The sequence below is a fragment of the Mesoplodon mirus genome (assembly GCF_964341445.2).
Source record: "Mesoplodon mirus genome assembly, chromosome: 15".
Lineage (NCBI taxonomy): Eukaryota > Metazoa > Chordata > Mammalia > Artiodactyla > Ziphiidae > Mesoplodon > Mesoplodon mirus.
Genome location: NC_138991.1, coordinates 262,104 through 282,796, shown reverse-complemented (window position 1 = coordinate 282,796; position 20,693 = coordinate 262,104). Strand labels below are relative to the sequence as shown.

General features: G+C 46.5%; 1 protein-coding gene across 2 annotated transcripts; it reads left to right on the top strand.

Moving 5' to 3' along the window:
- The first annotated feature begins 290 nt into the window (after nucleotides 1–290).
- PCMTD2 (protein-L-isoaspartate (D-aspartate) O-methyltransferase domain containing 2) lies at nucleotides 291–19,329 on the top strand. 2 transcript variants are annotated; one of them, XM_082645772.1, is made up of 6 exons: nucleotides 291–403; nucleotides 5,053–5,383; nucleotides 10,148–10,250; nucleotides 11,626–11,797; nucleotides 13,537–13,660; nucleotides 16,308–19,329. In XM_082645772.1, exons 2-6 carry the CDS (start codon nucleotides 5,077–5,079, stop codon nucleotides 16,685–16,687), a joined length of 1,086 nt encoding a protein of 361 aa, XP_082501898.1. In that variant the 5' UTR covers nucleotides 291–403; nucleotides 5,053–5,076; the 3' UTR covers nucleotides 16,688–19,329. The 2 variants fall into 2 exon arrangements, with proteins under 2 accessions (XP_082501898.1, XP_082501897.1); XM_082645771.1 differs by having other exon boundaries at nucleotides 345–437.
- Nucleotides 19,330–20,693: the final 1,364 nt, after the last annotated feature.

The window sequence follows — 20,693 nt, the reverse complement described above, 5'->3', positions numbered from 1 at the left end:
ATCCCCTGTGTTTTCATTTCTTCCTCACCGGTCGGTCCCCTCCTGGAAGGTCACTTCCAAGGAGTGAGCCCTGCCTGTCGTGGTCACAGCTGAGTCCTGGCTCGCGGTGGGGCGCGGAAGAGATAACGCTCACCTGCGGCTGCCCTTTGACTTCCGCCTCCCAGCGGAGCGCATGGTCGGCAGGGACGTCTGGATGGGGCCCACCGCTGCGCCCTTGCCCCTTTAAGCGCTGGACCCGGGCGCACGCGCAGTAGGGCGTTCGGGCGCGCAGGCGCAGTGGGGCGGTGGATGTTTACGGCGGCGGAGGTCGGGGCTGCGTAGTGGGAGGCGGACTGGCCAGGGGCGCCAGAAGAGCTGCAGGTGCGGCCCAGCGGCCGATCCCGCGGGCCCGCCGAGCCAGGAGGTACTGAGCCGCCGCCGCCGCCGCCCTCGGCCCGGTCTGTAGCGGGGTATGGGGGGCGGTGCGGCCCCTCGTCCCCCTCCCCCTCTCTCCTTCCTCTCCACCCCTCCCCTTCCCCTCGTCCCGGGCTCCCGGACCCTCCCCCAGGGCCGCCCTCTCCTCTCCGCGTCTTCCTGTCCTCTTCCGCTGTCCCCTCGTCCCCCACCCCCAAGCATAAACACCCCTCCGCGTCCCAGGCGTCTCCCGTCCCCGCTCCCCCCTCCCCGGGGGTCCGCCCGTCAGTGTTCCGGGGGTTCCCGAGGTCTTTCCAGGTGCGCATTGCTTACATCCTTTGGGTTGACTTAACTCTCCAGACGCGTAGCTCGTCCCTAACTTACTAAGTAGGAAACATTTGCAATTAGCACGGCAAGTGGAGAGTTACCAAGATTTGAGACAGGTTGTACCTTTTCAGAAGGTGATAGAGTCTGTTAAGGAAGTATTGGCCCTTCAAGCCTTGGGGACTTAGCTTCAGGCAAGACCTGAAAGAGGCGTTCGGTTGGGAAAGGAGAGCTCGCCGGGCTTTGGGGCGTGTGTTTTGTTTGTGTTTGCGAGGGCCTGTGTCTCCCAAGTTGATGTTTGCACATCAGAGAAGTCTTTTATCTCCCACCTTTGCTCATGTGCCTGTCAACGTTTTCTTCGTTCTTTTTGGCCAAGGAGGGGCTGAAGTGAACAACTGCATTCTCAGTGTTGGGTAGACCGGCAGGTTCCTGTATAAACAAGTCCGAACTTGTGGCTCTGCGGGGGGGGAAATAGAGCCATACGCTAGGGTGGGAGGGGCCCTTGGAGACGGTGGGTTTCGGCTCCTGAGACCAGCGCCTGGGCCCCCTCCCTGTTTGTACTTGGCGCGGGACGTCCCTGGCGGGGAGAGACTCCTCGTTCTGACAACGTGTCAGTATTTTCAGTTCCAGTTTTAGAAAGCTTTTTTTTGTGTGTTTAGTATCCAACACGTGTTCCACTGGCCTGGCTTTTATCAGGCTCATGTATAGTGTGTATATGGCAGCCTTTCAAGTATTTGGAAAAAAAAGTCCCTCTGCATCCCTTGTAAGAGTTTTGGTTTTCAAAATGAAAAAGTCTCCCTTTCTTCCATTATGCCTGCGGCAGGGGGTGTGGTTTTGGTTCCTTCTCCCCAACTCATCTTCCAGCCGAATTACTTTGTCCGTGTTGCCCTTAATAAGTAGCCTGATAAACCCAGCGTCGACTTGAGTCTTGGCCCCGGGTATCAGAGCTTCATGCTCTGTTAGCCTGGCCACTGTCACAGCCTCCTCCATTGTCCACCTGAGACCTTCCGATGCCTCCTCCTGCTCAGCCGTCTCCTCCCTGTGCCCTTAACGGCTGCTTTTGGAAGAAGCAGCATTAGAGGAAGGCTTTCTTGGGTGGTGCCCGGTTACTGCGGAGCGGTGAATTCAGGGTTGCAAAGTATAGTCGAGTGCAGCATCCGAAAAATGACTTGCCATTACTTTGAAAAATGGAATTTGAGCGGCTTGTAGGTCCAGGTTTGGTTTGGCAAAAGGACATCTCTTAACCTGTTGGTGGTGTTTTTGGTGGCGTTAGGACCGATCACATTCATGGTCAGTAATAAGCAGTGATTGTCTGCAGTGTGAGGGAGGGTTAGACTGCCCGGGAGAGTTAATAGTAAATATCAGATCCTACAGGTTGTCCCGTGCAGCCTACCAGTGGCAGCAGATAGGGTTACCACACAGTTATTTAGTCTGTCATTTTGGAGAGAGATGACCAGTGTGTTCATTGGCAAAGAGTTTTGCTCCCTTGAGAACTGTTTAAAGCTGTATTTGGTGTGGGGTAGAGAATATAGGCCCGGGGTTGAATGGCAGCCCTGTCCTTTCACACTGGTGTGTCATCATGAGCGGAGTGACTTCTCAGTCCCAATATGCCTGATAATGTTGTAAAGCCAAGATGAGGTCGTGACTGGCAGGTGGTGCCTGTAAAAAGGTTGCAGTTAGTTGCTAGTTTTACTAAAAAGCTAGCCTTTGCACGTGGAATAAACTTTCAAAGTGAGGCAAAGTTGAAAATAAGGGATAAATACTTGGTAGACAATGAAACACACCCAACATAGACTTCGTGTTTGCTTTCTGAGGATAGAACATTATACTTTGCGGGCTTCTGGGTGAAGAGGTGGCTTTCAGATCCACCCTGGAGGATGTGTGGGTGCCAGACATTTCCCTAAAGCAAGCAAACATGACTCAACTTTTAACTAGTGACCCAAATTTTAAGATGAGTGTCCAAGACTAGGGGTAAAGGCTTTAGCCTCAGAACTAAGTGGCTCATCCAGGATTAAACTTGACCTCCCATCTGGCTAAGTTAACTGGCCGTGGACTGTAACCAGCAAGGTCTCTGAAACAGTTTAAAATGGGGGTGAGAATCTAATAATTGGAAGATCCTAGTGATTTGAAAGTCTGATATTCAGCTCTAAAATCTTTATTTTATGTATTTTTTATTTTTTAAATTAAATAAAATTTTTTTATTTATGGCTGCGTTGGGTCTTCGTTGCTGCGTGTGGGCTTTCTCTAGTTGAGGCGAGTGGGGACTACTCTTCGTTGTGGTGCACGGGCTTCTCATTGCGGTGGCTTCTCTTGTTGTGGAGCATGGGCCCTAGGGCACGCAGGCTTCAGTAGTTGCAGCATATGGGCTCACTAGTTGTGGCGCGCACGCTCGGTAGTTGCTTAGTTGCTCTGTGTCATGTGGGATCTTCCTGGCTCAGGGCTCGAACCCACATCCCCTGCGTTGGCAGGCAGATTCTTAATCACTGTGCCACCAGGGAAGTCTTCAGCTCTAAAATCTTGCCGATGAACATGAACTGTTCCAGCCATAAAATAGAAGAGCGTTTGTATTAAAAGTCCCACCTTTCACACATTTTGTGTCCTTGTGAGAAGCTGAAGATTAATCTGTGTGGTCGGTGGCTTTCATTCCTGGGGAAATCTCTCCCACCGCAATTGCCAGTTTTGTGTGTGGGGTGTGTGTGTTTGGAACTCTTAGTTGTGGCATGCAGACTCTTAGTTGTGGCAAGTATGTGGGATCCAGTTCCCCGACCAGGGATCAAATCTGGGCCCCCTGCGTTGGGAGCGCAGAGTCTTACCCGCTGGACCACCGGCAAGTCAGTGCTGTTTTCTTTTTTCCCAGCAGTTTATAGCAAATGTTTTTGTAAACATTACCATTTTATTTGAAGTAAAAGTCCCTCGGGTAAGTATAAAATTGGAGTTGTTTAGGAAGAGTAAAACCTCTACAGGTGAAGGAGCATTTTCCCTGTGAACTAGAGGAGGGTACGTGGTGTTTTGGTAGCCGGCTCAGAGGGGAGCACATGCTGTTACTTTGTCTTCTTGAAGGCGGTTGGGAGGAGAGCGGAATGTACTTTCCGATGTTGACGAGCTGGAAAGGTTGTGTAGTAGGCATTTCGAGGAGTTGAGGGAGTTCTAGTAGCAGCTTCTCTTGCTCTGAAGCTGTAGCCTTGAGACGGCTGTTGTGTTTGTTACAGTGAGGTGTTTGTCACAGTATGTTTCTTGGGGAAGAGGGTTTTGTGGATGTTGTTTTTGCCTGAATTTGTACATCAGAACGTCCAAATCAGAGATTGAATGGATTGCTTGACTTGATGTTTATGCGTATGTGGGATGTGGAGTTGCTAGATAAAATATAAGACAGCAGTTAAATTTGAATGTCAAATGAACAATGAATAACTTTTTATTATTTGTTGACCTGAATTAAAAAAATTTTTTTTTTGCTTTTGAAGATTTATGTACCAAAAAAAAGGATCTACAGCACTTGAAATATTCAAAGAGGTTGATATTAGAATGATTTTCTAGTAGACATATCTGCTCTCTTTTTATGTTTACATTCAATGATTTTTCCATATGTGGATATATACCTGTTAAGATAGATACATGTTCAGGATTTCCATGGTGGTCCAGTGGTAAAGAATCCGCCTTACAATGCAAGGGACGCAGGTTTGATCCCTGGTCGGGGAACTAAGATCCCACATGCAGCGGGGCAACTAAGCCCGGTACCATAACCACTGAGCTCGTGTGCCTCAACTAGAGAGCCTGAGTGCTGCAAACTACAGAGCCCACTTGCCCTGGAGCCTGCGCGCCACAACTAGAGAGAGAAAACCCACATGCCACAACTAGAGAGAAGCCTGCATAACGCAATGAAAGAGCCCGCATGCAGCACTAAGACCCGACCAAAAAAAAAAAACAAAAAAATCTTAAAAAAGAGATAGGTGTATATTCAAGATGATTTTAATCCTAAATGCTTGACTTTCTAGAATGATGACTTTTAGTAAAGTTTTGAATTCATGCTTTAATGATGTTCTTAAGTTGTCAACTATGTTTTAGGGATTGCATGTTCATTTGTATTCAGTCGATACTATAAACTACAAACTTATTTTTGGATGGATATAATTGAATTTCAAATTTAACTTTTTTGTTTTGACTCTGGCATTCTTGGGAGTGGAGGGGGATAGGGTGGGGGGGTGGGTGTTGAATACATATATTCCATCTGTATTACTTTCAGAATTCAGAATCTGAAGTTGGTAAGTGTTTAGGACTCCTATTGCTCTCCTCTAACCTTTAGTATGAATTGCTCTTTTAAAAATTTTAAAACGGCAGCTTTCTGTAAACGTGGTCTCGAAGATGGGAGGCGCCGTGAGTGCTGGTGAGGACAACGACGAGCTGATAGACAATTTGAAGGAGGCGCAGTACATCCGCTCTGAACTGGTGGAGCAGGCCTTCCGAGCTATTGACCGCGCAGACTATTACCTCGAAGAATTTAAGGAGAACGCGTATAAAGACTTGGCGTGGAAGCACGGTAACATCCACCTCTCCGCTCCGTGCATCTACTCAGAGGTGATGGAGGCCCTGGACCTGCAGCCTGGCCTTTCCTTCCTGAACCTGGGCAGCGGCACTGGCTACCTCAGCTCCATGGTGGGGCTCATCCTCGGTGAGTCTGGCTCTGTCCCACGTGTAGGAGGGAGAGCCTGCCGGCAGCGTGTCCTTTTGTGGGGACCGAGTTGTAACTGCTCTCGGCCTTCCCAGCCGTCGTGGTGTCCACACAGTCCCTGGGTGGGGGGGGTGATTGGATTAATCGAGAAATCCCCGTAAGGAATAGAAGGGTCCTTCTGCAGCTTTCCTGTCCCCCCAGCCTGCGCCTCCAACATCTGATCGGCACACCCTCCTTTTGGACAACAGAGGACCTAGAGATCGTATAAATCTGGACCTCATGGTCATTTCTCGATTAATCCAGTCACTCAGCCCGCCCTGTCATGGTCTCTAAACTGGGAATAGTTAACTTTAAAGTCCCCTGGAAGTTAAAGTTCTTCCAAGCACTTTTTGTTTTAATACTAAAAAAGTTAATACTTGTAAGTTGTTTATTTTAAATATATTTCAGGGATGGGAAGGATTTCACAAGTTATCTCATTTGAAGCCATTTAGCCTGTTTTCCCAGGTTTGCTAAATATCAGAGCTTTCAGCTTAAGTATCTTAACATCATTACTAGGTCAGTATAAGATTCCAAATATTGGCGATTTCAAGTAATAACGGCTTTAAATTCATATTTAAATCATTAGCGGTCCATCACAAGATTGTTTCTTTGTGGCTGATATAGGCACTTAAGAAAATCTTAGCAGTAACAGTTGCTTTTTGTGGATATGGAATGAAACTTTTGGTTTCTTCATAAGTTCATATACTTTAGAATTTGCTGAAGTTTTGAGATTCTGATCATCTGACTTTAGGCTATAAATTGCTACCCTCAGATTATTAAATGGCAATTTTTTTTTAAGCTAAATGCTTTTTGAATTTAACTTGTCTTGGATTGAAACTGCTTTGCAAAGGGAGCCCGGGTTATTCATCATTCTGGAATTAGTGAATTGTAATTCCCTCTGGTGGAGCTGAAAAATTGGAGGAGCTAAGGATAAGGTGGTCAGGATATCAAACTGATTAGGTTAGAAATGCTATTGAAAAGAAATGAAATGCTCAGGAAAAGATGACTTAAAGTAAACCTCAGCTGCCCTGCTGCACTTGATGTTGTGTAGAAGTTATAAAGAAATGGCTTACAGTTGATGTTGTTTGTCTTTTCTGAATCCCCTCTTTCTTGGGAATTTCACTAGATACTAGGAGAGGAGAGTTCTGAAGGAAGGAAAGCTGTGTTTTCGGCTGCAGTGGACACTGCGTGCTGCTTTGATGTATTTGAAGGAGGTAACTTGAGAGTTTGCATTCACGGGTAGACATCTTGGATCTGCAGGGAGAAAGCTGCGCGCACTGGACTGTGTTCACTGTCTGGATGCTGGGTGTCCTGGGCCTCCCTGTCTGGTTCATTCAGCCGTGACGGTGCTTCGTGCAGATCACTGCAGAGGTGAAAACCTTGCTGGCCTCCCCGCGCCTGCAGATGTGAGGCTTGGAGTGTTTCATCTGACTTAGGGGCTCTTATTCTCTGACCGCAGCCTTTCTGCCCGGCTCTGAACCGTGTCCCCTTTCTGCCACATTCCTGTGCTCATTCTGTGGCTCCACCCCTTTGCTGAGGGCGCTCCCTTCTTGAGGTCCCAGTTGGTGGTGGGGAGGATGCAGCACTTGTCAGCTTAACCTGAAAGTGTCGTGTGATGTCGTGTGCTGCTCTGCTTGGGGGCCTTGTGGGACTAGTTTCCGTGTTGTGTCTTTGGTGCCACCGTCCTGACCGCCTCCTGCACTCCCTCTGCTTTTAGTTCTCTTTTTATTGGGGTGGGTCAGGGGATATGTGTTTTTAGTCTGGTGTGAAGCTTCTTGGGAATAGGAGGTGTGTCCTCAATAAGTGTCTAACAAAGGTGAGGGGCTAATGAGAACATGATGAATGGGGGGAAAAAGCAAGCTTTCTTGGTCTCTGGCAAGTGACCAAGAGAGCAGTGGGGATGGAAACGGAATAATGTGCATGTGATATAAATACTGGAAATGTGACTTCTCAAGTAGGCTGTGTTTTTGCTTTTTATAACTATGTTTAATCTTTTTTTAATGATATTTTATTTATTTATTTAATTTATTTATTTTTGGCTGCGTTGGGTCTTGGCTGTGGGCGGGCTTTCTCTAGTTGCGGCGAGCGAGGGCTACTTTTGTTGCGGTGTGCAGACTTCTCATTGTGGTGGCTTCTCTTGTTGCAGAGCGTGGGCTCTAGGTGAGTGGACTTCAGTGGGTGTGGCACGCAGGCTCAGTAGTTGTGGCTCACGGGCTCCAGAGCACAGGCTCAGCAGTTGTGGCGCATGGACTTAGTTGCTCTGCAGTATGTGGGATCTTCCTGGACCAGGGCTCGAACCTGTGTCTGCGGCATTGGCAGGCGGATTCTTAACCACTGAGCCACCAAGGACGCCTGTAGGCTGTGTTTTGATGAGAGAATGTTTTAGCAGCAGCTCTGTACATGACAGGTGTTGAGAAAGGAGAGCGTGTGAGTCATCCAGCAGAGGCAGGAAGGCCTGGGCCTGGGGCCAGGCTGCTGCACCAGGAAGGGGCCAGATGAACCAAGTGGCAGAATGCAAAGCTGTGGGTGCACAGATGGTTGCATTTACCAGTATTTCTGTTGGACTGTAGGGTTGAATGCTGCCCTGTGACTTTATGTGTATGTCTTTTATTTATTTTTTTTATAAGATTTTTTTGATGTGGACCATTTTTAAAGTCTTTATTGAACTTGTTACGGAATTGCTTCTGTTTTATGTTTTGGTTTCTTGGCCACGAGGCGTGTGGGATCTTAGCTCCCCAACTAGGGATTGAACCTGCACCCCCTGCATTGGAAGGCGAAGTCTTAACCACTGGACTGCCGGGGAAGTCCCTGTATGTCTTTTAAATAAAGCCCTACGTGCCCTGTTTATTTTCACATGATTTTTTTAAATTGAGGTATAACTTACCCGTAGTAAAGTAACAAGTGTGAAGCGTGGAACTTGGTGAGTTTTTACATCCACCTCCATGTAACCATCACCCAGAACAAGATGCAGAGTCGAGTCTGTGCCCCATAGTTTCTCATGGCCACCGCCCCGTAGCAGGACCCCACCCCTCCAGAAGGGGGAGGATGCTCACCTCCATCACACAGATGAGCGTTACCTGTTTTGACCTTCATACAAGTGTTTTTATTTTAATTTAATTCAATTTAATTTATTTTATTTTTTAATTTCTTTTTTGCATGTTTTTTAAAATTTATTTTTGACTGCATTGTGTCTTCGCCACTGTGCGAGGGCCCTCTCCAGCTGCAGTGAGCGGGGGCCACTCCTCGTTGCGGTGCGCGGGCCTCTCACTGCGGTGGCCTGTCCTGCTGCGGAGCACGGGCTCCAGGCGTGCGGGCCCCAGCAGTTGCGGCAAGTGGGCTCAGCACCTGTGGCTTGCGGGCTCCAGAGCGCAGGCTCAGCAGCCGTGGCTCACGGGCCCAGCTGCTCCGCGGCATGTGGGATCCTCCCGGACCAGGGCTCGAACCCGTGTACCCTGCACTGGCAGGCAGACTCCCAACCACTGCGCCACCAGGGAAGCCCTATTTTTATTTTTTATTTAAAAAAATTTTTGGCTGCATTGGGTCTTCGTTGCTGCATGTGGCTTTCTCTAGTTGTGGTGAGCGGGGGCTACTCTTCATTGCGGTGCGTGGGCTTCTCATTGCGGTGGCTTCTCGTTGCGGAGCACGGGCTCTAGGCGCATGGGCTTCAGTAGTTGTGGCACGCGGGCTCAGTAGTTGTGGCTCACGGCCTCTAGAGCACAGGCTCAGTAGTTGTGACGCACGGGCTTAGTTGCTCCGTGGCATGTGGGATCTTCCCGGACCGGGGCACCAACCCGTGTCCCCTGCATCGGCAGGCGGACTCTCAACCACTGCGGCACCAGGGAAGTCCGACCTTCATGCGAATGGATTCTTACAACACAGAGATTTAATGAAGCTGTTTGTGTCAATAGTTCTCACTGAGATTTAACCCAGGGGCATTTGTATGTGGAGGAAGCAGTTTCATCACGTGGGCTCCTGACTCTTCTCACAGCTTTATTTCCAGTTACTGATAAATTTCTTTTGGTTAAAAAAAGTTTCATTTTGATTTTGGAATTATAGTTTTATTTTGATGATGATTTAAACCTATTTTGTGAGAATTAAACACCACATCTGAGTGTTTGGGGAGCCCTTTGATGGAAAACAGGCCTGTGTCCACTTTCATTTGCAAATACATGTTTCTTCTTTAATTCATTCGTGGCACTTTGAACTCCTGGTTACAGGCCTTGGCTTTTTTACATTTTCAAATGATTCCTTAGAAGCTTGAGGACAGGGAGGTCCAGGCTTTAGGAAGCTGTGAGAAAGAGTACTGATGATGGGCCTCCCTGGTGGCGCAGTGGTTGAGAGTCCGCCTGCCGATGCGGGGGATACGGGTTCGTGCCCCGGTCTGGGAGGATCCCATATGCCGCGGAGCGGCTGGGCCCGTGAGCCATGGCCGCTGGGCCTGCGCATCCGGAGCCTGTGCTCCGCAACGGGGGAGGCCACAACAGTGAGAGGCCCGCATACCGCAAAAAGAAAAAAAAAAAAAAAAAAAAAAAAAGAGTACTGATGATGTGGTGAGCAGAGGCCAGCCTGCATATTTAAATATTGGGTTGGGTGATTTAGGCCCAGTAACGTGTATTTCTGTAATTATACATGCCAAATCAAGTGTGTTGTAGCCTATGAAACAGAAATAAAGAGTAGGGGTTCTCGCCCTAATTCTACATGTTTTCTTATCCTGAAACCGTTTAGGTCCTTTTGGTGTGAACCACGGGGTGGAACTCCATTCAGATGTGACAGAGTATGCAAAGCAGAAGCTGGACTTTTTCATCAGGACAAGTGACAGCTTCGACAAGTAAGATCAAATCTGTCCATGGTTCTGGGTGTCAGTTATAACTTAAACTTTGGATTAAATGGAAAGAAATCAGTTTATTACTGTTCGTGTTCCAGGAAACATGATTGAACTGTGGCAGGAGAGTCAGGGATATGTGTGTATCTGTTCTAATTATTCTTAAAATATTCTGTGTTTTTAAGGGCCTTATGTTTTTAATTTATTTATTAATTTTTATTTTCTTTAAAAATTTATTTATTTATTTATTTATGGCTACGTTGGGTCTTCGTTGCTGTGTGCGGGCTTTCTCTAGTTGCGGCGAGCAGGGGCTACTCTTCGTTGCGGTGCATGGGCTTCTCACTGTGGTGGCTTGTTGTGGAGCACGGGCTCTAGGTGCACGGCTTCAGAAGGTGTGGCACGTGGGCTCAAGTTGTGGCACACGGGCTCAGTAGTTGTGGCTCACGGGCTTTAGAGCGCAGGCTCAGTAGTTGTGGTGCACGGGCTTAGTTGCTCCGCGGCATGTGGGATCTTCCCAGACCAGGGCTCGAACCCGTGTCCCCTGCATTGGCAGACGAATTCTTAACCACTGTGCCACCAGGGCAGTCCAGGTTTTTTAATTATGATACCTGAAAGTAATTTCTCACCAGTATAAGAGAACAAATAGAATGTTCATTTTTCCCAATTTTCGTGTTTCCAGTAGAGACAACATTTTATCGCCTACTTGTTTGTAAAATGGAATTGTTGCATTTATCTTTATTTTTTTATTTTAAATTTATTTATTGATTTTGGCTGTGTAGGCTTTCTGGTTGCGGCATGCGGGCTTCTCTAGTTGTGGTGCGTGGGCTTAGTTGCAGTATGTGGGACCTTAGTTCCCTGACCAGGGATCAAACCCGGGTCCCCTGCGTTGGGAGCACAGAATCTTAACCACTGGACCACCAGGGAGGTCCCACATTTGTTTTTAAATGGCACCATGTAGCTAGCTCTTGCATTTTAAAGCAAAGCATTAAAGTTCATATTTTAGGGAGCAAAAATTTTAGAAAAACCAAATATAATTTTCCCTCTTTTTACTCGGTTAGTAGATCTTGAATAAGATAATAAAGATAGAAGATAATAAAATAAGATAATAACAATAGCCAATAGTGATGCTTGGAGCTTGGCTGATGTAAGCTTGGATTGCACTTATGATACTGACTTTCATAATATTTGGTTTGGAATTTCTAGCATTCTGATTATTACTCGCGTAATTCTTTCTGAAGTCTGGCGTCCAGCTTCTGCCTCTGATTTTGCTGTGTTGCTGTGGGATTGTGCGATGAAAACATACCCGTGTTTAGTGTAGATTTGCCATGTAGGCTTGTTCTAATGTGACATATTGAGTTGTGGAAAACATTGTTTGCTTCAGGTTTGACTTCTGCGAGCCGTCCTTCGTCACCGGCAATTGCCTGGAGATCTCTCCAGGCTGCTCTCAGTATGACCGGGTGTACTGCGGGGCAGGCGTGCAGAAGCAGCACGAGGGGTACATGAAGAGCCTCCTCAAAGTCGGGGGCGTCCTGGTCATGCCGCTGGAAGAGAAGGTCAGGTCCCCGTGTAACCCACGGTTTTGCACTTAGCTGCCTGCCAAGGTCGGTTCCGGGGAGCTGACGTGCACTCTCCTTCCTAACTCTTGTAACAATGCCCTCCATTTCACCGATGAGGAGACAGGCCGTAGAGGCAGCCAGGGCGGGGCAGGTCCTGACTCAGGCGGGCATCCCAGAGCCTGCACTGCAAGGCTGACCTGCCGCCCTCTCTCTTCTCCTCCTCTTTTCTGTCCTCTCCCCCTCCTCCCCCCGCCCCCTAAAAGCTATTCTTTTATGCTTTTGCTAGTATTGGAATTACTGTACACATAAAAAAAATTATTAGAGTAATTCTATTTTGGTAGCTAGTCTAATTGTTAAATTCCATGGTGGAGGGTACTTTACAGAATCCCTTGCTGAGTGGGAATCTTGTCCAGGTCTACTTGGCTATGCATGTTTCTGTATGTTTTAGATACTGTGTTTCTTTGGAAAAACAGATTGCAATAAATGAGCAACCTATCCGTCACAAACAACGAGGAAAAACAGAAATGATAAATGTTAGGAGATTGTGCGTTTTGGTGAAATTTTCTTCAGTTTTAAAATATTAGCATGAAATTCATTTTGTTTGAAAAGTAATTATTTATTTTAGAAAATCCAGAAGATATGAACATTAAGAAAAACTATTCACAGTCCCTCATGACTGTTAGCATGTGATTCTTGTAGCACTCTCCTCTTAGTTTGTATCCTTTCAGAAAGGTTATGGTACACTAAGGTGTTGTAGTTAATATGTGAATATAATTTTAAGTTACTTAATATTCCACATCATCATTTTTTAGTGCTTATGTGGTAGCCGGTTGAACCATTGACCAGTTAATTATCTGGCTTCTATAATCAGACATTAGGTTGTATGTCGTTTTTATTGTTAGTTACTGTTATGTAAAGACTGTAGTGAATGTCCTTAATAAAAAATATATATGTTCTTCAGTATTTCAGTTTGTACCTGCAAAAGATAAGGGCTCTGTGTTTTTAAACTTCATAACAAAACCATTACCAACCTAAAAAAATTAATAGTAATTCCTTAATATCTTGAAATGTCCAGCTAGTGTTCAGGTTTTCCTGATTGTCTCAAAATCAGATTGAACAGCTTACTTGAATGAGACCCCATTTAGGGCTGTGCACTGCACTTGGTGGATTATCTCTTCAGTGTTGTTAATCTCTAAGTTTTCCTCCTTTCTTGCAATTTATTTGTTGAAGAAATCAGGCCATTTGCCTTAGAGAGGTTCCTGCTGCTGTTCAGTGGGGCAAGATGGTCTTTTTCCAGTTCCCACCCTCCAGAAACCACAGCCCAGGACTCCGTCTAGGCTGGAGTATCGCAGCTGGTTGTGAGGGTCTCTGATGACTTGGACTTGAGAATCGCCCCATCTTCTTACGCTTCCCCCGCCACACGGACGTTTTTTGTAGAGTCCAAGGAGGCCGTCTCATCAGAATCCCCACATCCCTTCCCTGGTTGCTTCCTCTTGTTACCCGTTAACTTCTTTCCCTGTTATATATATTTTCTGTACTAGAAGCTTGAGTATATTTGCAAGAATATCATTACGTTATGTGTAATTCTTGTCACATCGCATTAGAGGCCCATGTTGTCAGGTTTTTTCATTGTTAGTGTCTGTGTTTTTTTAGGTTGTGTACAGGAATGATTATATTTAAATAGACAGTACCAGTAGTCAAATCTTTTGAATGTCCTCGTTTTGTCTTTGGGATAGTTGACTAAGATAACTCGGACTGGTCCTTCTGCCTGGGAAACAAAAAAGATTCTGGCTGTTTCTTTTGCTCCACTGATCCAGCCCTGCCAGTCAGAGTCAGGAAAATCAAGACTTGTCCAGTTACGTAAGTATGAAGATTCTTAATTACTTTTTAGATCTTTTTACTGTCGTTAGAATTTGAAGAGAAATAAAATTCATAAGAAACCTTTTAATGTTAAAGAACACTTTTCCACCCATTGAGGCCTTTAAAGTTTTACAAGTGATTTTTAAAAAAATCACTCAAAAAACTATAGTCTACTTTTAGCCTATTTTGGATTATTTTAGGATGTTTGTGCTTGATATTCAAGGATGAAAAGGAACTCCCTAGAAAGAGAGAAAAGGGAAGAGAAGCATGAGCAGAGGCACACTGGCCGTGAGCTGGACGTCCCTGGTGTGTGGGGGATGTACGCCGGGGACGTCCAGGGTTAGGGTTAGGGTTAGCAGCCTTTGGCTGCTCTGTGTTATTTGAAGCCACGGGATGGTTGTCAAACCAAGGATTGATAGGCATAAGCGGAGAGGAGCTCGCCAGAGTGGGGGTCGTGGGAACATGAGGTGGGCAAGTGGGTTAGACCCAACTTTATCATGTAGGTGGTAGAGTCCGTCCCATGTTTTAAGTAGAAGATGTGGGGACTTCCCTGGTAGCACAGTGGTTAAGAATCCACCTGCCAATGCAGGGGACATGGGTTCGAGCCCTGGCCCGGGAAGATCCCACATGCCGCGGAGCAACTAAGCCCGTGCGCCACAACTACCGAGCCTGCGCTCTAGAGCCTGCGAGCCACAACTATTGAAGCCCACGTGCCTAGAGCCCACGCTCTGTAATAAGCGAAGACACTGCAGTGAGAATCCTGCGCACTGCAATGAAGAGTAGCCCCCGCTCGCCGCAACTAGAGAAAGCCCGCGCGCAGCAACGAAGACCCAACGCAGCCAAAAAATAAAAAACACCCCCCCCTCAAAAAACTCTAAATAGAAGATGTGGCACCTCCGTATTCTGGATTCCCTGGTGGTCAGGGGAGGGTGAATTTGTCAAATGTGTGCTCCCTGAAAATCCCACCGGAGTGGGTAGGCAGGCCTGCCCGCGGGCCGGGGGGCACCGCCTTCCAGAGCCCCTGCCGAGCTTCAGAAGGTGAGGCCACAGGTGGGATCTACGACAAGTGTCTTGATCATGCCTGGGTAAGAATCATGAAGACGTGGAGGGTACCCGAGATGCGGGTTTTGAGGCCAGGGCTTCAAAGCCAGCGTGGCAGAGTGAACAGTGTCGATGCTCGTCAGGGCTCCGGAAGTGAACTTGGAGTTTTGTCTCCCGGACCAGAGGCTCTTAGACGAGTAGAGTGATGTTGATGAGGGCAGTGCACATCGAGGCCGTGAGGATGCAGTTGTGTGCTGCACAGGGGATAGGGTCAGCTCTCGGATGGACGGGTGAGCGACCAGACTGCAGGCTGAGCTGGTCAGGAGGCCACTGGGATTTTCTGGGCAGGAGATAAAGACTGAAGCTGAGACACTGGGCTCTACAGTGGCAGGGACTCAGGAGGCGTGTAGGGCCTTTCTGAGGAAGGACATGGGCCTGAGGTGGCTGCCATGTTATGGAGGCGGGGCTGCAGGAGGCTCTGACCCCAGCAGGACTGGGTTAGAGCCCGGGGAGCCTTTGGCTGCTCTGTGTTATTTGAAGCCATGGGATGGATGTCAAACCAAAGACTAACAGGCATAAGCGGAGAGGAGCCCGCCAGGCAGGGTGGAAGAGGAAGAGGCCAGGGGATGAGGTGGCCCCCACCGATGGCACCTCGGGGTGAGCTGGAGAGGCCAGAGCTGGCCCTTGGGAGGTCTGAGGAGGGGGCAACAGCAAGTGGGGTGGCGGGAGAGGAGTGCTGCCATGCGGCCGAGCAGGAGGCCATGTGGGGGTGTGAGGGGCGGGCGAGTGCAGAGCCCCCGTGTCCTGACAAAGGGGAGGAGGGTGCTGCGAGCCGGGGCGCCTCCAGGGCATTGGGCGCTGAGCAGGTTTTGCTCGGGCCTCTGTGATTCTGGTGAGAGACGTGGGCGACAGAGGAGTCCTCCGCATAGTTTGGGTGGTTATTTTTTTGGAGAAGTTAGGTTCAGGGGGGTAAGAAGTGATGCTGACTCTCAGTGTCAAGGCCCCTAATGATTCTCTTCCTCTCAGAGGAGCCGTTATATTTCTGTGTGTGTATTGCCTACACATTGGCCTAAATTGAGCTTTAATTGCCAGATTTTATTTTTCCTTGATGTGCTTTGGGATTTTTGTTCTTAAAAATGTTTTGGAACTGCTTTTTCTCTACTTTAATAAAAAAGGAACAAATTCTTAAATTTCTGAAATACTGTGAAAATATTAAAACAGATAAAAGAATTGTAGAGCCATGTGGTCACTTATTTCCACTGGATGAGACAATGCATCACTGAACACGGCAAATAGGGAAATGAAGCCGGGTGTCAGAGAACCAAACGCTGTAACCCTGGTTCTTATTCTTCCATTGATTGATTAGCCAAGCAGTACCGCTTCCTTTTCTTATCTGATTTACAGGTCAGTGCATTTGAAAATATCTTTTGAAAAATACCATATGAATGCAAATTAGAGTATAATTAACATTTGCCTACAACACTATCCTATTCTTGTAATGTGTTTGTAAGTACGCCAGTAAATGAAAATGTGGTTAGAATTTTCTCAGGTGTCTAGACCTTGTGGTGTCACGAGGCTGAGGCTGACGGTCTCGCTCTCTGCACAGCACCCCTGGCGGTTCGCAGCCTTCAGGACCTGGCGCGCATTGCCATCCGGGGCACCATTAAGAAGGTCATCCACCAGGAAGCTGTGAACAAAAACGGGAACGGACTGAAGAACACTCCCAGGTTTAAACGAAGGAGAGTTCGCCGCCGCCGAATGGAAACGATTGTCTTTTTGGACAAAGAGGTGTTTGCCAGTCGGATCTCCAACCCCTCTGATGACACCAGCTGCGGAGACCTGGAAGAGGAGCGGCAAGAAGAAGAGGTGACAACCCCGCCGGACGCCAAGCCAGAGCCCCCGGTGAACTTCCTGCGTGAGAAGGTCCTGAGCCTCCCTCTGCCAGATCCCCTGAAGTACTACCTGCTTTATTACAGAGAAAAGTAAGTCTGTGGTCCAGGGGAGGAGGCCAAACCTTCCTGGAGGGCCGCCCGCAGCAGGTGCCCTGGAGAAGGAGGGGGCTCCCGCTCTGCGTCTCGTCTTCTCGTCTGTCCTTGACTGTCCTGGAGAGTTTTCATCCAGTCGTCTGATTTCTGTAAACACAGTCTGACAAACATAAGGTGCAAGGGAGAATGTTGTCTCAAAAGGGTGAGAGTCTCCTGGAGGAGGGGTTGACTTCACACTCTCAGGAAATGCTGAGGTCTGCACGTGGAGGTGGCCTGGAGACCGTTTCTTACACAAGGTACACGTGTCTGCATCAGAAAGGAAAACTGAAGTTGAAATTAACTTGTGTTTCTTTTATAAAAGGTGAGACAAAAAGCACAAGTTGGTAAGTGTTTAAAATCTTTTTTGAGTGGGACATGCCTATGTGCAAGTTTGAATTTTACGGTATCAACCTCTTAATTACTGGCACTGAGTAATTAAAAGATTTATTAAAAGATTAATTTAAAAGATTTAACTAAATCTTTTAGTTATCTGGAACATGGATACTTGATTGAAAAGCCCTCTTAAGTAAATTAATTACATCTTACGTGAGTTGTCAGTTGTAATTTTAAAAAAGGAAAATTGTGCTGAGGAGAGGAATGAACGTATCAAATTGCCAGATGTCTTTGTGGAATTGCAAAAGAAATTCCAAGGAATTTTTTTCTGACACCTTTTGTTACCTTTAAAAGAACCAACATTGAGTAATCGCCTCAAGCAAAGTCCTGAAGAATGAAACAAGTGTTGTGTGTAAGTAAGGAGCTACATTACTTTTGCCCCAGAGACAGAGCGTACTGTTGACTCAGCTTTAAATACAGTCACGGTGTCTAAGGCTCAGTCCTCAGAGCAGGTGGGAAGTACTGGCTGCAGGAAATGGATTGGGGACAATGTAGACGGCCTGTGGGTTGGGTTTTTTTTTTTTTTTTCAGTTGGCTATTTTTCTGTAATCACATTACAGTACTGATTCATAGATTTTATCTTTTATAATTCTGGAGAAAAATATTTGTTAGTTTTGTAATTTTTCCTAAGAACAAACTCGTGTTTAGTACATTGCATTAGAACAGTTTCACTCGAGTTTGACTTGTAGAATCCATCTTCTCCAGCGCTGTGTGTTGAGAGCTTCCTGTCTTATCAAGTCATGGGTCTAGAAGAAGAGGCCGTCCTTTTAACTAGGTGGCAGCATGTTTACAAGTGACACTGCTTCTTCCAAAACATTGGTTCTTTTCATACTTTTCAGTTTTAACCAAAGGCTAGTATAAAATGTTAACACTAAACCCCAAATCAGAGTGCTGATGGAGGATTAATCATCCAGATTTTATGATTAATTTTATCTCTTAGCCTCTCAGGTGTTGCTGGATTTCAATGTCTTTGTGGTTTTACCAGCTTCGCTGAGTTCTGGTTATTTTGTTTTGCCATTTATGCTTTCTTTTTTTTTTTTTTTTTTTTTTTGCGGTATGCGGGCCTCTCACTGTTGTGGCCTCCCCCGTTGCGGAGCACAGGCTCCGGATGCGCAGGCTCAGCGGCCATGGCTCACGGGCCCAGCCGCTCCGCGGCATATGGGATCCTCCCAGACCGGGGCACGAACCCGTATCCCCTGCATCGGCAGGCGGACTCTCAACCACTGCGCCACCAGGGAGGCCCCATTTATGCTTTCTTTAAGTAACTGAGTCATTTTATCACAGAATACTGTGTGCACACATAGCTGGGAAAGCGTGTATATTGCTCTAAATTGGTATAGTTAAGCTATTGTAAAGAAGGGTTTCTTCATAGTTGTGTTTACCTGCCTTTAACTGGAAGTCAGGCCTCGTTGTCTCAGAGAGAAAAGCATGAGTCACGTTTACTTGCTAAGACTTCAGTTTGCAGATCTTGTTGACGTTATTCTAATTGATTTGTAGAGACCTCTGCAACACGTGGACATTTTTGGACATGATATCTGAAATATTTTATGTTAGGTGGCTTGACTAAATTTTTTTCTGTAATTGTATATGGATTTCCTTTTTTTTTAACCACATTTGCCTTTATGCTAGATTGTAAAAACTCTTTACGAGGCATAAGACATGTTTTCCCCTATATATGTTAAACCTTTCCTTAACATTTTGTATTTACTTGTTGGTTTGTGACTTTTAAACCAGAATTTGGTTACAATATATATATATAGATATTGAATATAATATATGTGAAATAATTTGGTATTGATCTATCTAATAAACATAAAGGAGAATCATCAGTGAGTTTCCCTGTGTGTCAGCATCTTTCTCCAGAGGCAGTCTCAGACACTACTTTCTGTTTTCAAACAGATGAATTATATATATAGTCTGTGTTGTCCGCAAGCTCTATATTGTAAACCACATTCTAGACAGTGGCTGACTTTTATGTTTTGATTAGTCTGTATTTTTATATGTGACTTTCGTCTTGAAAGTAGTACAGCCATAGACATGTGCAAAACAAATAACAAATTTATAAATATTAAGTATATAATGTAGAAATCAGCTGTGTATTTAAAAATATTTTTGCCCATCTGGAACTTTCAGGGGATTAATGCAAGAAATATGAAACAAAGGTTTTAATGAACTGATATACAAAAGATACCAATAAAGGTAGTTACGACACTTTAGCCTTCTTGGCATTGCTTCTGTTTCCTGTGTGGAATTAAAATTCTTGGCTACATTTTTTTTTCCAAAAATGTTTTAAAATAAACGTTAAAAAGTTAGAATCAGGGCTTCCCTGGTGGCGCAGTGGTTGAGAGTCTGCCTGCCGATGCAGGGGACACGGGTTCGTGCCCCGGTCTGGGAAGATCCTACATGCCGTGGAGTGGCTGGGCCCGTGAGCCATGGCCGCTGAGCCTGCGCGTCCGGAGCCTGTGCTCCGCAAGAGAGAGGCCCGCGTACCGCAAAAAAAGAAAACAACAACAAAAAAATTAGAATCATGTGCTTTCTTTCACTGTTTGTATTATTGCTGAATTCTGTACCATTCTAGCACACTTAGAGGAGGCATGATATGTGATTGAACACGGGAAGTTGGAACAGACAAAGTCTGGCTACGTGAGAACATAGGCGTCTGGAGAGAGTCTGGTGAGTTTTTTGGCCCGATTTCCCCATATTGTGAAAATGTTAAATAAGAGATATTGGGTAATGGCATTATATCTTGTGGGGCAGCGGGGGTGAGGATGAGGGTTCAGGGTTGGCGCTGGGGTCAGGCCAGGGCCAGGGTCAGGATTTAGTGTCAGGGTCAGAGGGTCGTGGTCCAGACTTAAAAGTATTGAGGTGCTATTGTAGTAAGTGAGCTTTTTTTTTTCTTTTTCATTTAAAATTCCAGTTTTTCCTAAACACCGTTGCTGATTCTTTTAATCCATCTGGGCTGCTATAACAAAACACCAATTGGGTATTTTAGGTGGTTTATAAACAATACAAGTGTATTTCTCACAGTTCTGGAGGCTGGAAGTCTGAGATCAGGGTCCCAGCACGGTTGGGTGAGGGTGCCCTTTCTGGTGGCAGAGTATATTACAGACAGCCCATGCTGCTTTTACTTCAACAGGCCATTTTTCTGTAAGCATATTAGAGCACAGTTTGGGGTGGTGCGAGCAAAGCCAGGAGGCCGCTGCAGTCAGTAGCCCTGAGTGAGTGGTGGGAGGTGTGTGGCAGGCTCTGCAGGGACGGTTGTCTTCCCACGGCGAGCACAGAGCCCTTGTTTTCTGGACTTTGTCACATGCTTAATCCTAACTGTCTCTGGGAGTTATTTCAGCAGGATGTGTTTTATAGAAGCTTCCCTGCCTTAAGGCTTAGGGACTCATGGTGTTTGGAACCAGGCTCGTTCGTCACACAGCAAGCCACATGCTTAGATGCCGAGGTTGCAAGGCAGCCAAGTGATGATATGAAGTCCACCTCCCCAGAGGCAAGGAAGGGGCTTGAGGTACTTATAGGATAAGGAAGCAAGGTGGTCTTAGGTGTGGGGAAAGGAGATTGGAGGTAGGGAA